Genomic DNA, 15358 nt, shown 5'->3' with positions numbered 1-15358 from the left:
CTTTTAAATCAAATACATTGTTTTGCGACTCAAAATTAATGCCATGATCGATTTTCTTTGCTTTATATTGATTTAGTGATAATTTTATTATTTGTCTAAAAATGAAAATTTTACTTCTACCAAAAGTTTGAAGTCAATGACCTATTGACCCTTTGCTATCAGTTGCAAGAATCAATCTTATTTGTAAGACAGACCTCTTTAGTTTGGAAGATTACTGATCGTTTCTTGGATTAATAATTGAATGGGTACGTTAATTATTTAAAAGAACACTAGCTTATTAACAGTATTAAAAAAAGTTATTCTAATAATAATAATTACTTATTTCAGACCTATTACATCGTGGCCAAAGAGCCATCTATTATCCAATGGATCATTGAAATTATTTTACATGTAGTAGACGGGTAGAGTAAGATTCAAAGTTGTGTAGTGTCACTGTGTGTGTAATCACTAATCTGCTAAAATGATCTGTTACTGTTGCAAATTTTTAAATATTATCTTTATAATAACTTTCGTGTTAAGCCATTTTACAAGCGCAAAATGGAACACGCAAGATTATTTGAAAAGGGATCATTCCCTCGTCAAACCTTATCATGGTAAGGCTAAGCATAAAGCCCAAAAGAAGCCAAGTTAAGCCTTGGCTATTTGGAAGAACCTGGAATTGCCATGGTCATGGCACCCAATTCCAATTAAAAACACGTGCCTTACCTTACATAATAGGGTCATTTAATTAAAACATTTTAGGTTCTGGAACGTTCATCCCCAACTGGGATTTCATCGGAAGCACCCTTATTACCACTAATTATATTAGATTAACACCAGATCAGCAAAGTAAAAGAGGAGCTCTTTGGAATAGTATCGTGAGTGTCCTTTGACCCTGGGTGGTGCTTTCTGACCAAGAATAACAACTTTACTTACAAAATTAGCCTTGTTACGTTCGTAACTGGGAACTCCAAATTCAATTCAGAGTTTATGGAAAGGGAAAAGATCTTTTCGGAGATGGAATGGCAATTTGGTATGCCAGGGATCCTTTGAAACCTGGTTCTGTCTTTGGTAACCAAGAAGACTTTCATGGATTGGCTATATTTATGGACACCTACGCCAATCAGAATGGGCCCCACAATGTAATCCAAGAAAAAAATAAGGCTTTAAAAATAGCAGTGCCATTTAAAATAAAAAATTCAATTTCAGCATGGACATCCTTATATCTCTGCAATGATAAATAATGGCTCTCTATCTTATGATCATGATCGAGATGGAACACACACCGAACTAGCTGGTTGTGAAGCCAAATTCAGAGGGGTTGATCATGATTCATACATATCTATTAGATATGAAAATGATGTTTTAAGTGTATGGTTTTTTGTACATTGTTAAGTTTACTTTCAACTTTTCATGATGTTATTATAATAAATCTTAACATCAGGTTGGATTGGATATAGAAGGCAAAAATGCTTGGAAAGAATGCTTCCAAGTTAAGGGAGTTAAATTACCGACTGGTTACTTTTTTGGAGTATCAGCCGCGACTGGAGATCTTTCTGATAACCATGATATAATGTCCATTAAATTATACGAATTAGAAATACCTGAGAATGTAAAAATGCCCAAAAGATTATTATTATTTTCATAATTAAAAATACTAATACGAATATTAATTTTAGCAACCAAAAGATACTGAAGATAGATCAAAGATTTTACCATCGGCTCAAAATTTTGCGGCACCTAGAGAACATCATGATGATCCAGCTCCACCTATGAGTGGAACAAAATTTTTCCTATTAATTACCTTAGCCATAATTGGATTAGCAGCTTGCGCCATTGTCGGATTTTTAGTCTTCCAGAATAAAAACCCAACGTCGAGGAAAAGATTCTATTGAGCTTTCTAAGTTTATAAAGTTAATTAACTTAATTTCCAAAAATGATTTTTCAATATTAGGTACTTTTCAAATTAAATATTGGGGCTTTGTAGGTTTCAGATTATTTTTGGGGCTTCTTTTCAGTATTGACACTATTGAGTCAGCTTCCTTGATTGTTCTAGGTTCCTAGCCAAAAGTAATCCAAGCTCATTTTACTATAATAAAGTATAAATTAAATGAATTAAAAAATAGAATGCCATGACAAATTGCTTATACTTTTTACCGTAATAATAATAATATTTGTTTGAATTAGTAACTATTTATAAGGAAAACTTCTGTCAAATATTCCAAATTATAATTAACTTCCAGACGTTAACTACTTTAATTAATTTGTTCCCCAGTTTGTAAAAAACTATGTAAATACTTTTATAACAATTAATAAATTGAAATGGTTACTTAAATTAGAGTTTAAAGGGAAATTTCATTTAACATAAGATTATACCTTAAAAGAACAGCCTCTTTCTAAATATAATAGGAAAATCAAAATATTAAACAATAATCCCTTATTACAATATAATTAGCATTTAATTAGTCTTAAAAACGACGACTACTGCGCCACCCGCCATAGAGTAGTGTCGGTAGAGAGGGGAGTAGCCGGTGTATCCCTCCCTCTAGGCGCGCTTTTGTAAGAGGGGATACTGTACGCGCCTGGTAGGGGGGATGACACACTAAGAGATAGAATAATGTCAGTTCTACGTATGCAAACGTCATACCCTTCTATCTCTTAGCTAAGTGTCATCCCCCCTACCAGGCGCGTACAGTATCCCCTCTTACAAAAGCGCGCCTAGAGGGAGGGATACACAGTCTACTCCTCCCTCTACCGACACTGCTCTATGGTATGACGTTTGCATAGTAGAACTGACATTACTCTATTGGTTTAGTGGCGTCTGCTAACCCGAACCTCTTACTCCTACGGGATTGGTTGAATCCTCACAGGCTGAGAGAAGCAAGGGTTAAGAGGTTCAATTCAGCAGACGCCACAACACCAATGGCGGATGGCGCAGTAGTCCTTGATTATTTTTAAGACTAATTAAATGCTAATTATCATATTGTAATAAGAGATAATTCATATTTTTTCCTTTTATATTTACTGAAAAAGTCCGGTTTTTTAAGGTTACCTAACCTTTTCTTTTAACTGTTAAACTTCGCAACACATTGAAGCAATCACAAAATAGGTAAAATATCTTTCATTTATTGAAAAATTTAAAACATCGTTATAAACAATTTGAAAGACATGGACTAGAACTTTGAGGCAAAGCCGCACAATATGGAGAACAATAAAATAACTGTGTTTATAGTTAATGTCTCGCCTCCACTGACCAATTCATCAACAACAAATATTTTCCAGCCCATATTCCTTTGAGTGTAACTCTTCAGTATAAAAAATAAACCCTAGTTAATATAACAATAATAAATTGAAATAATAGTTCTTAAAACTGACCTGATAATAAAGCAAATCGGGTGTAAATTCATCAGGTGTCCATTCTAAAAGGGCCGGCTCTCCTTTTTCGCAATGCATCTTCAATGAGTCACGATATTTCACGAGATTCTTAAATTCGTCATCTCTTCGTCTGTCTGTTTTGTTGGTATGCTCCCACATACAAAGTCTGCCAGCAGCGGTTGGTTGTGGTCTTCCTTTGGAATCAAATTTGATACCAGCGTAGATTGTAACTTTCTGCAAAAATGTTTTTTTTTTTTGAAATATTAAACTGATGTTCCAGGATATTTTCACGAGGGTACATTAACTTACAGCACGTTCCTCTTCAGTCATTTTGGAGTAACCTCCGTGCGGATCATCAGAAATGTAAAGAGGATGGTAAGCAGCCGCGTTGAAACCATTATTTCCAGCTTCAACCCTCAACAGATATTTTACTCCACGTTTAACGTAAATATTTGGAGTCATGGCACCATTTACGTAAAACACAACTCCGGGAGATGGCAAATTACTTATGGCTGTATAACCCTTTTTCAGGCCTGAAGGACCCAAATGAAATAAGAATGTTTTAACAGTCGGGTCTTTCAATTCAAAGTGTTTCCAGCCATCAATTTGAAGCTCATTTTGACGTTTTGTAAAAGGAAAACAGTTCTTTTTAGCGGGCTTACGACCAAAAACGACTTTGGTATCGCCTAAAATTAAAATCAAGGATAAGGACCACAATTAAACTCGAGCAGAGTAAATTATACCTTTAGGGTACATGTAATGAAATCCAGGTTCAAACTGCAAGTTATATTTTCCTACAGCCCAAATAAGGAAGGTAGTAGCATCCTTATCAAAAATTTTATCTCCATGATCACCGGCATTATCTTGTTGACGCCGAAAAGTGACGGAAGTTACTCCATTTGTTCTGGCTGCAGTTTGAAACTGGTAGTTCTCGACACCGCCTAATTTCGGATCAGGGCAAACTCCTTTATAAGGTCCAGCAACATTGGTACAAGGGTATTTCGCGGTTAGATTATAATCCACGACAAATCCAGAGTGTCCCACCATATAAGCTACAACCGCGTCTCCGTCAATCATTTGAGTGGAATTTGGAGAGCCACTCGTTCCAAATGACATGTAATCATCTTCATCTGTTACGATAAACGCGAATATAATTATTCCAGCCATCAATACTCGGAAAAAAGAGGGCCTAGTTACCAATAAGTCCAGAAAGTTGAAAAGTAATTTGTGGTCCAAATACTTCCCAACTGAGTTGAAAGTTCTTGTGAAGTTGTTCACAATTGGGTAGAGATTCATCGTGATCAATTACAGACACCAATGCTGGTGGAATGTTTAAACCTCCCGGGATTAAAATAGATCCGTAATTTCGATTCTCGCGAATGTTATAAATGCTGAACCAGTTAATATCAAAGAAAGATTTCTTTCCCGGTAGTTCTAGGATAATATCATCCCCATCATATTTTGATAAAGAATTTAGGCTAAAATATAGATAACGTGATATTAAGTTATTATTGCAAAACTGCTTCGTCATTATAGGCAAATTTTGTGTAAAAAATATACTTACTATCCACGTTCATCTGGAACCTTTTCTCCGTTAGAATCTGGGCTTGAACCAGCACCAGCCCAAAAATAAGTATCTGAAAAATGAAAATGCAATTACCTTATCAACAAATAGTTAATATTAGCATAAGTTTATAAGATATGTTCCATAAGTGTGTTACTGGTTAATGAGAGCTTGTCATGAAGTGACGTAGGCGAAACGTCATAGATTCTCGTAAAGCGACACCTAGTGAGGCGCTGTCAAAGGCTAAGGACAGACTAAATAGGAAGATGGACTGCAAAACCGAGTGTAGTCAATTCTCGCTTGTCATTCTCGAACTAGCTCGAGCTGTAAGTCTCTAGCATTACGAAGTATAGGAAGTGTCATACTTATGGAACATAACTTATAAACTTATGTATTAGCAAGTTAAATAACGCAAACTAACCCGAAATATTGCCATCAAAATAAAATTCAGGGATTAACAAAGTTTTAGAGTCCAAAATGACCAAATTTTTAGATTTAACACCTTTCCCTAATTTGGATAGTTCAGCTAATTGTTGAGGCGCGGGTGGTTCAAAACCTTCAGAGATATAAATATCTCCGTAATTACTCTATTTCAAGAAGAAAAAAATTTATTAGCGCAGTTATAATTGTCATTGACGCAAATGAGGCTATATAATAAAGAAAGGGCTTGTAAAATTACGTGTTCTCTGAAATCCCAGATACAAAACCATTTAATACTAGTCAATTTTTTATTATCGGGTAATCTGAGTGTTATATCTTTTCCAGTATAACGAGGAAGTTTATTAGTCCTATTGTAAAAACCATAAAACGAATAAGCAATAAATCTTTATTAACTATTTCAAGGTAGTTATAAAAATTCTACACGTCACATACTTCCCCTCCTCATCTGGTACGATGAAACCAACATTACTTGGCCTTACTGTAGATCCCGCCCAAAAGAACGTGTCTATAATCAAGGGATAGTTAAATTAATTTAATAGAAGTTCAATTAATTTTAATTTTCAAAGCGGATCATCACCTTTCCCAAGTCCATCATACTGAAAACCTTTAATTAACAAAGTGTACTGATCAACAGCGTAAACGTCCCCGCTAACTTGATGGGAGTATGTATTAAATGAACCCAAATGAAGACCAAATCTCTCACTATCATCTTCGTTACTGAATGCATGAGCATGATCTTTAAATATTTCAAAAATTAAAAGAATAAATAAATAAAAATTCGAAATTTAGATTTCAAGGTTTTATAAAACATTATAAAACATTCTACTTAAATTTTGAATGAACCCTGAGAAATTAAAATTATAATAATTACCACAAATTAGCGAAGAAATTAACAGGAAAATTAAAAATTCCGAAAATAGGGAAACATCTTTCACCCAATAAAGCATGATTTTTGATAGTTAAAATTAATTAATTAAATATTAAAATAATTATAAAATTCTACCACGTTGCTCTTTCAACCATTTTTGTCGAGTGAAATAAAATCAAAATATTCGGGTAAAGGAAAGCAAGGCAGGCAACCACCACGAAACAAGTACGAAGGAAGGTGGGTCTCTTTTTTTATACCTTGTTCAGATAAAGTTAGTCAATACAGACAAAGGCGGATAGGGGTAAGACCGTACGTCACGTTTCTTTCCCATTTACTACGCTTAATCTTTATTCATTCGCCTACCCTGAACAATACGTGGGAAAACCAGTTTATCAGGTAAAAAAAAAAAAAAACCCAACCGTGAAGGAGGTCAATCTATTTTCTGGACCACCTAAGGCGGAATAATTATTCCCCACCTGTATTCACGACTCAGTTACTTGTCAGTAATAAAAAAGTTAGGATCTTATTCTATCTAGATAGATTGACCATGGATAAAGAATGCGCGTGAGGAAATTTGTTTTCACTCTACAGGATAGGCAACTCCCTATCTCGGACGACAGCTTATTCTGTATATACTCTGTTACCACATTAGTTGTCAGCACGCGCAATGCTAGGTCTCTATGCAACCTAGCTTTGTACGTGCTGTCAAGAGACAAAAAACTTCAGGATCTTCAGGATTTAAAATATCCGCGAGTTTTTTAGCTCGAGTGCACGGACCTCTAGGCCTTAGTTTCAAATACCTGTGAAATTACCTACAGCCTACTACACGCATTTGAAACTAGGCCTAGAGGTCCGTGCACTCGAGCTAAAAAACTCGCGGATATTTTAAATCCTGAAGATCCTGAAGTTTTTTTGTCTCTTGTCAGCACGCACAAAGCTACGTTACATAGAGAAATAGCTTTACGCGTGCTGACAACCGATATTGTAACAGAGTATATACAGAATAAGCTGTCGTCCGAAATAGGGAGTTGCCGATCCTATAGCGTGAAAACAAATTTCCTCACGCGCATTCTTTATCCATGGATTGACGTTATCAGAATTTGACTGTACTGCAAAGTAAGACGGAGCGGGGTACATATTTTTTTCACCTATTTCTAACCTAACCAAATTAAACCATCCCGTTTCTAGCTAATTTTTTTAACATTTACATAAGAGTATTAATTAGTTAATTAAAAACAATATTTTCTTTTAATTCTTCATATATACACAAAAATCACTTTTTTTGTTGGTATTTTTTTTTCTTTTCAATGGTTGCACAGACTTATTTACAAAAGTTCATTTTTTTTATTTTTGTTTATTATTCCTTTGTTTTTCTTTCCTTTTTTTGTGGTTTTTTTTTATACAATTAATGTACACAATGGGTCTAAGAAAAAAACATGAGGCAAATATTACTAAGGCGAGCGGGGGAGGGTGGTAGACAACGAAATATATAATAATGATAGTTGGGATTATTTTAATCCAACATAAATTAATTTAATTTAGATAAATTAAAACCGCCGTTTCTTTAAGTGGGGGTGATTATTTTAGTAACTAAACCTTAAATAGACCAAAATAGGCTTAGTTTTTAATTTAAGTTGGTTTTTCGTGAAGAATAAGCATGCATGACTTGCGTTTTTTACTACCAACAGTTAAGCCTCGGCGTTTTTTTTTTTAGGCTTAAGAACTATTAAGCCTAATTTGGTCTATACTTCAAAAAGGCTATTTTTACCGATAATTAAATGAATGAAAAAAGTTTTTAGTTTTGCTTTTCAAGTTCATTCAAAGTTAGTCGGGTCCACAAAATCCTTAAAGGGAGGGTGAAGTAGAAAATCAAGTGATTTTTTATCGATTCTTCTACTAATTATAAGACCAGTATGCGTAGTGAAACATTCAGGAAATACCAATTCCGAATGATTTTAAAATTCAAATTAGGTTCAGATTTTAAGGATAATTTTAAACAAGGACCTCTGACCAATCGCGTAACGCCCTGCCTTTTTATTGACAAAATTCTCGTGGCGCGAGACATGGAGCGCGCCACGATTGTCACGTCGCGCGCCTAATTTTATCAAATCTCGTGATAAATTTCATTCAACACGGAACGTGCCACGAGAATTTTGTTAACAAAAAGGCAGGGCGTTACGTGATTGGTCAGCAGTCCTTATTTAAAATTATCCTTAAAATCTGAACCTAATTTGAATTTTAAAATCATTCGGAAGTATTTCCTGAATGTTTCACTATGCAGACTGGTCTTAAAATTGGTCGAAGAATCGATTAAAAATCACTTGATTTTCTACTTCACCCTCCCTTTAAGCCTACTTTGATCAACGAGAAAAAGAAAAAAAAAAATATTATCAAATGGGAATTAGACTATCCGAATATTATATAACAGAGATTTTCCTCAAAAATAAATATCCAAGCTTATTTATTATTAATTATCAATTTGTGTCTATTTCATTTTTTTAATTTTAATATTTAATTTTGCTGCCGCGTTTTTTTCTTCCAAATTTCATTTCGGGTAAAAAATTTAATATCATCATCATCATCATCATGATCTTATCAGGCGCAAAAATTTCATTACACATTTGTTTATTTGCAACTGGAATTAGGATGACAAACTTTAGGATTTAGGAATTTTTGCCGGATATATTTTTAATTATTTAATTAATTAATACCTAACTAGTGTGTTGAAAAAAAAAAAAAAAAAAAAGGGATGGGACGAAAAAAAGGGTGTCGACTCAAAATATACAATTTTCATGGATTTATAATAAATTTAGTAAATTAATTTACCTAACGATAATGAAGTGGTTTTTTCGGGGGGGGGGGGGGGGGGGGGAGGGGGGAGGGGGGGTAAAGAACCTATAAAACAATTGAATTAACTGGGAAAATATGGAATGGCGGGCGTCAACTATGAAACCACAAAAATATTATTATTATTATTATTATTAACAATTAACTAGTTCAAGAAAACGGAGCAATTGGCGACGTAACGAAAGCCGTACTTTTAGTTTTCGTGGTCTTTATTTGCTTTAAACGTTAAACGCCAACGTCTTTATATATATTTATAAATATGCCTAAACAAGGAGCGGGGGGGGGGAAGAAAAAAAATAACTAAATAACAACCTTCGCTGCGTTGTAAAAGTCAAAAGAAAGAATTACAACGAAAAGTAATCTAAATTTGTTTGTTTTTTTTTTCTTTCCTTCCTGTAGAAGGCACACATGCACGCACATTTTTATTTATTTATTTTTTTTTTTTTTTATTAATTTCATATTTTGTTTCACAATTAAGGTCATTTTTTCTTTCTTAAGGAGCTCCGTTTGTTTTTCACACGCCTTTGATAACTGGGAAGTTGTAGCCATGTGTTTTTTAAATAATCGTCCACACACACGTACGTCATGCCCAGAATAAATAATTACCGTTTTAAGTGGCGTTTCTTATCTTTAATAATTAATTTAACTTTAAATTTAACTTTTTCTCTTATTTTGGCATTTAAATAATTAATTCAATTAAGCTCTATCTTCCAGTTCATATTAAAGTGAGTGAAGGGATTTTTGCGCTATGATGTTTTTTAATAATAAACTTCTGGAATATCAGCAGACGCAGAGACTGTCATTACGAAATTGAGGAATACGTGTTTTGTTACTTTTGAATTGGTTAAATTTAATTAAATAAATAATTGATCTTCTATATTTTAATAAGCTTGAAAAGAATGGAAAATAATTTCACTATGAATAATTTAAACAAATTAGAAATAATTAAATAATTAAATATAAAGTTCCCACTCCCAGTTATCTGCCTTATCCTGAAAGTTCATCGTATGAAGTTTTGTAGAGCAATTTTACCTTATTTTAATTTATAGTAGGCCAAATATTGTTTAGTTTAAAAACTAACATTTAAGGGTGTTTGTTTAAACTTTTTTTTGTTTTTTTAAAGAAAAATTATAGTTAATCTTCATTATGGGGTTAGTAGTGCTGTTTTGTATAGTATTTTTTTTTTTTACCGAGGCTGTTTTTTTTTTTATAATTTAACGATGGCTGACAGTTGGTGGTCTGTTGGTAGTGGTAGTGGTAGCTACTTTAGCAGCGCAATTTCGAAGAGAAACGCCCGAGGAGAGACACGTACGGACAAAAACGAAGAATTATCAGTACTTCTCTTGGAAGATATAGAGGTTATTTGTGGCAGCAACTGCTATTATATTTTCTTGCGGGTGCCAGGCAGTGTGCAAAATTTTTCTATTGAAGTCTAAGCAATCTACACTAATCTCGTCCTTTTTACGCTTGCCACCCGTGCAAACCTACCCAAAAGAAAAACAAAATATTTCTCGCAACACTCCCTAGAATGAAAAAAAAAAAAAAAAAAAATAATTAAATGCATTAAAAATATACGTACCTTTCTAGGCTTAAGCACCGTCTTTGGCTTAGCTATGTCTTTGGAAGCCTCTAATGCAATATCGCGCTTTGTAGTACGGTCAAATACTCTGAAGAAGTTGTTGTAGCTACCCGTCATTATGTACCTGAACAAAATATTTTCCATTATATCATTTATTTTCTATAAAGTACGGCTATACGTACGAATCAACTCCATTCCAGCAGCATTCAAACTTGTCAAATATGCAGTCATTTTCGTATAGCGAGCAGAGCTTCGAACGCAAATACTCATGCACGTGATAACACTCTACTGGTTTCGTATCCATGTTAAGGTCCCACACTTTAACAGAGAGATAATCTCTCGATATCATATATCGCCCACTGTTGCTAAATTTAACATCAGATATGCTGGAGATGATTTCCGAAAAGAAACTACGATTGGTAGGGTCTTCCGGTTCTTCGTATACTTTAGTTTCAAATAAAAAACACGAAGGTTCATGATTGAAACCTAAGAGTGTTTGTAGAAAAACCTACATTTGGCATGTTGATCGCACAATGCCGCTGCCCTCATATCGCATAGCCTGAGTGTTCCTTTGCTACTACTATACACGAAAAGATTGCATTGATGAGGATGAAATTCCGCCGCCGTTATCACTTCCGTTAACTCTTCCATATTAGTGGGTTTTATATCAACGATATCTAATGCGGAATATTGCAAATTTTTTAAGGTTTCCCGAGGTAAATTTTAAAAGAAAGGTTCGCTCACTAAAACTTTGATCAGTTATTTCTAGATGCCATAAGTTAACTCTTAAGTCGTCGGCAGACAGATAAGTTTCTTGATCACTATTGACACTTATGGAGTTAATGTGGTAAGTATGGGCATTGGCGAAGACTCGACGGGGACTAGCTTCAACCATCAGCTCCATGGGTTTCAAACAGGGAACCCGAAGAGTACTGAGCTGCGAGGGAGGGGTCACTATCTGACCATTTTCATCTTTCAAATTGAACCCATCAATTCGTTTATCTTTCTCACTAACTTTCCATAACTTGATCGTTTTATCTGAAAACGAAGAGGGCATATTTGGCTCCTTATTTAAAAATGTCCTTCATTTAGGGTCTACGAGTCAGACACGATCGTGATGATGTGAAAATAACAATTTTTTTGGTGGAAATGTCTGTCCCCTTGTGAAATATGATAGTCTAGAGTAATTACCGTTAGTAGAGAGCAGGAAGTGAGCGGGGTTTTTCCGTTTGAGCCATCTTATTTTGTTGATTTTTTCCTCTATTTCTAAGCTTTTTAAATAGTCAAATTCAGGTTCGTGACTTTGGAAAGTGCTGTACACATTGTATTCACCACGTCTAGGAACACTTTGTTTCGACTAATTTTAAATAAAACACAAAACATTTCGGTTTGTGCAACCTTCTAAACAGAGTTTGTTTCTAGAATCAGGGTTGCCACTGAATTTTCAGAACCAAATTCCCTGACTTTCCCAGGTTTTCCCTGACCTTTTTAGGCTGAAAGTGGCAATGTTTACAGCACGTTTTAAGTGCTTATAATTAAATAAACTCTCTACATGAAATTTTCCAATGTATTTGTTGCACCAAAATGATTAAGAAATATTTTAACTATAAATAACAGTCCAAAAGATTTTTTTATAGAGCATTTAATTTACAAAACAATTCTAGACATTTTTAAAGATTGCTCTAGAGCTTTCTGTGTTAAGAGAGGATGAGGAGAAACTTTCAATCAGGGTTCATACAACTTTTGGAAAACAAATTTCCCTGAGATATCCAGGTTTTTTCCCCACACACTTCCCTGAATTTTCCAGAGTTACGAGCCTCCAAAGTTTAGTGTAACACTATTCCTATGGAGGGGGTTGTTTGTTTATGTTTTGCTAAATTACTCCGCCCCTGTTTGTCGTAGCCCTAAGTTTTTAGTATGGTTGGATGGGGGACAAATTGAACTATAACATACTCAAAGAACATCCCCGTATCTCTAGTAGAACTAGAGTTACGAGCCTCCAAAATTCATTGTTAAAAATCAAAAGTAACCTAATAACAATAAGTGAGACACTAACATAAGTTGACGAAGATATTGACGTAGCCTCAAGTTTAAAGCACCCTTGTATGGGGAGCAAAAAGGGCTATAACATATTCGAAGGAGATCCCCGTATCTCTAATAGAACGAGAGTTATGGGCCTTAAACGTTCAGTGTTAAAAATCATAAGTAACATAATAACATTAAGTGAGACGATACTATAAGTTGACGAACATTTTCCTTAATTACGTGGCTCCTGTTTGTCTTAGCACTAAGTTTTAGTACTGTTAGATGGGGGACAAATTGGACTATAACATACTCAAAGGACATCCCCGCATCTCTAGTAGAACCTGAGTTATGAGCATCCAAAGTTGGGTGCGATGCTATTCCTATGACATGTTTTTGAACATTTCGCTTAATTACTCGGCCCCTATTTGTCGTAGCCCTACGTTTTTAGTATGGTTAGATGGGGGACAAATTGCACTATAACATACTCAAAGGACATCCCCGTATCTCTAGTAGAAACAGAGTTGCGAGCCTCCAAAATTTAGTGTAATGTTAATCCTATGGAGGGTATGTTCACGAACATTTTGCTTAATTACTCGGCCCCTGTTTGACGCAAATTTCCCTGATTTCCCTGAATTTTACTAGAAATTCGTAATTTCCCTGAGGTTTTTGTCAACTTTTTATTTCCCTGATTTTTCCAGGTTTTCCCAGTTTTCCACGTTTGTATGAACCCTGTCATTACTCTTTCAATAAATACTTATCCCCAGAAATTTTACCCACTAAAATCAAATTCCCTGACATTGCTGAAATTTTTAAAATTCCCTGACTTTTCGGCCCATTTTTAAATACCCTGACTTTTCAAGGTTTTCCCTGACCTGTGGCAACCCTGTAGATATTCATAAAAATTCATGATAAAAACTCAGAATACCTAAAGCAGAGCCCAATATCACCAGTATATTGATTTGAGACATAACTAAGTCCCCCATAAAAAAAGACTTAACCAATAGGGTAACAAAAAAAGCCAGGCTTACAATTGGATCTCTTTGAAAAATGACCACTCGACCTCCCTTGTCACCAGTTGCTAAAAGATCTCCATCATGGTTAAATTCCACACAAGATATTATATCCGCTATAACAACATCATTTAACTATGTTAGTTACTTTAAAATGGCATCAAACCTTAAAATAACTAATGTTTAAATTAACCACCTCTCACAGGTTCATTTTTATACAACAAGAAACTTAAAATCGATCTCTTTCAAATCTTGGGATTAGTTTTAAGATGTAAAATAATAACAATATCATTTAACTATATTAGATACCTTAAAATGTCATCAAACCTTAAAATAACTTATGTTTAAATTAACCACCTGTCACAGGTTCATTTATATACAACAAGAAACTTAAAATTGATCTCTTTCAAATCTTGGGCTTAGTTTTGAGATGTAAAAGTTTTAAAGCTATTGTGGCATCTGAATGAAATGATTAAGACCACTTACGGAGATACAATTGCCCGAATTACAACGCAATTTTGGTTTTAAACCCCATTCAACGTATGGAACACATTATTGTTCAATTGGGTTACTTGGGGTATCAAATTTGAGCAAATTTCCTTGGATTACTCTCGCTTACCAATTATGAAGGCCAAACTTGATATTGTCAAACCCAATCGTATAATATATAGACTGATAATTAGACTAAAAATAACCCCTTAATGGTCCTTTGGGTACTTTATAATTTTGAGTAGCTTTGTCTTTGATCAAAATAGGGGGATTGAAAAATAAAACTTTTGGGGTCACTTTGAAAAGAAAACGAAAAAGCGGGTAGGCCTAGGCCTACGCCCAAGAGAGTAGATAATTTTTGTTGATTTACCTTCAGTCACATCGTCGTCTAAAGTTCCTTTCACTTGGGAAAAACTCCAATGAATTTCACCATTTCCCGAATTAGAATACATAATTATTTTATAATGTTCTCTTCTCGGATTCTAACGTTCCCCAATTCGCGATACCGCGGCACCATTAACGAATTTAAAGTTCACGTTAAGCCTTTGTGTACTTCGGAATATGAGGAACGATCCGAACGAAGAGCCCTTAGAAAAGCGTCTCGACTTTCACTCATAAAAAAAACTGAACGATTTATACCGTCATGATTAATTTAATATCGAATTGTAATTATTCGCCGATAATTCCGGTATCCATTAAGCGCGAAATAATTTCAATAAGTTGACAATATAGATAAGATCGCGTTCGATTAATATACAAGCTCCAAACGGCCGTTTCCCGACGATTCCAAGATGGAATCCCGTAACCGTTTAGCCTAACTAGGCTACTAGCCTGCCTCTGCTGAAGCCCTCGAGCCGGCTGACGCGTGACGTCACACGTAATATTTGGATTCTAGATGGCGCTGTATACTAATGCCCGGGAAATTTGAACTGAACTCGCCCCTCATTACGAACCTACCTCAAAAAAGCTTCGTAAAGAACTACAATCTAATTAATTGAATCGCAACAAGTTAGTTTCGTGCTGTAAACGGCTTTATTCGTACAATATTAAGCTTAGATAGAAGCCCTCGAGCCGGCTGACGCGTGACGTCACGCGTAATATTAGGATTCTAGATGGCGCTGTATACTAATGCCCGGGAAATTTGAACTGAACTCGCCGCTCATTACGAACCTACCTCAAAA

General features: G+C 34.8%; 3 protein-coding genes across 3 annotated transcripts; 1 reads left to right on the top strand and 2 right to left on the bottom strand.

Moving 5' to 3' along the window:
* The first annotated feature begins 106 nt into the window (after window positions 1-106).
* On the top strand, window positions 107-2314 carry LOC149674066 (vesicular integral-membrane protein VIP36). Its single transcript, XM_089839924.1, has 7 exons — window positions 107-245; window positions 328-593; window positions 742-857; window positions 924-1121; window positions 1189-1350; window positions 1424-1591; window positions 1659-2314. The coding sequence occupies exons 2-7, from the start codon at window positions 461-463 to the stop codon at window positions 1872-1874; spliced, it is 993 nt and encodes a 330-aa protein (XP_089696050.1). The 5' UTR covers window positions 107-245; window positions 328-460; the 3' UTR covers window positions 1875-2314.
* A 770-nt stretch (window positions 2315-3084) lies between these two features.
* On the bottom strand, window positions 3085-6858 carry knk (cytochrome and DOMON domain-containing protein knickkopf). Its single transcript, XM_089839917.1, has 11 exons — window positions 6231-6858; window positions 5937-6095; window positions 5792-5864; window positions 5598-5706; window positions 5340-5505; window positions 4919-4991; window positions 4552-4832; window positions 4098-4484; window positions 3664-4040; window positions 3355-3588; window positions 3085-3284 (listed from the first exon to the last, which is right to left on the bottom strand). Exons 1-11 carry the CDS (start codon window positions 6304-6306, stop codon window positions 3153-3155), a joined length of 2067 nt encoding a protein of 688 aa, XP_089696043.1. The 5' UTR covers window positions 6307-6858; the 3' UTR covers window positions 3085-3152.
* A 2709-nt stretch (window positions 6859-9567) lies between these two features.
* tws (protein phosphatase 2 regulatory subunit tws) lies at window positions 9568-15005 on the bottom strand. The gene is made up of 8 exons (XM_089839919.1): window positions 14548-15005; window positions 13707-13804; window positions 11845-12010; window positions 11398-11691; window positions 11166-11330; window positions 10836-11097; window positions 10654-10777; window positions 9568-10558 (listed from the first exon to the last, which is right to left on the bottom strand). The coding sequence occupies exons 1-8, from the start codon at window positions 14627-14629 to the stop codon at window positions 10406-10408; spliced, it is 1344 nt and encodes a 447-aa protein (XP_089696045.1). The 5' UTR covers window positions 14630-15005; the 3' UTR covers window positions 9568-10405.
* Window positions 15006-15358: the final 353 nt, after the last annotated feature.

The sequence above is a fragment of the Phalangium opilio genome, unplaced genomic scaffold (genome assembly GCF_054372755.1).
Source record: "Phalangium opilio isolate 3A_F unplaced genomic scaffold, DU_Popi_V2 ptg000048l_1, whole genome shotgun sequence".
Classification (NCBI taxonomy): Eukaryota; Metazoa; Arthropoda; class Arachnida; order Opiliones; family Phalangiidae; genus Phalangium; species Phalangium opilio.
This window is presented reverse-complemented; position numbering and strand designations above follow the sequence as displayed.

Bases quoted from the DNA above. Each gene is read 5' to 3' on its own strand.
- LOC149674066 (XM_089839924.1), top strand. From the start codon at position 461: ATGATCTGTTACTGTTGCAAATTTTTAAATATTATCTTTATAATAACT. The intron at 1,122-1,188 runs GTAATCCAAGAA...ATTCAATTTCAG, and splicing joins ATCAGAATGGGCCCCACAAT to CATGGACATCCTTATATCTC. The intron at 1,592-1,658 runs GTAAAAATGCCC...TATTAATTTTAG, and splicing joins AATTAGAAATACCTGAGAAT to CAACCAAAAGATACTGAAGA.
- knk (XM_089839917.1), bottom strand. From the start codon at position 6,306: ATGCTTTATTGGGTGAAAGATGTTTCCCTATTTTCGGAATTTTTAATT. The intron at 6,096-6,230 runs GTAATTATTATA...AAATATTTAAAG, and splicing joins AATTTCTTCGCTAATTTGTG to ATCATGCTCATGCATTCAGT. The intron at 4,992-5,339 runs GTTAGTTTGCGT...TTCATTTTTCAG, and splicing joins TTTTGATGGCAATATTTCGG to ATACTTATTTTTGGGCTGGT.
- tws (XM_089839919.1), bottom strand. From the start codon at position 14,629: ATGTATTCTAATTCGGGAAATGGTGAAATTCATTGGAGTTTTTCCCAA. The intron at 13,805-14,547 runs GTAAATCAACAA...ATGTTGTTATAG, and splicing joins AGACGACGATGTGACTGAAG to CGGATATAATATCTTGTGTG. The intron at 11,692-11,844 runs GTAATTACTCTA...CTTCGTTTTCAG, and splicing joins CTTCCTGCTCTCTACTAACG to ATAAAACGATCAAGTTATGG.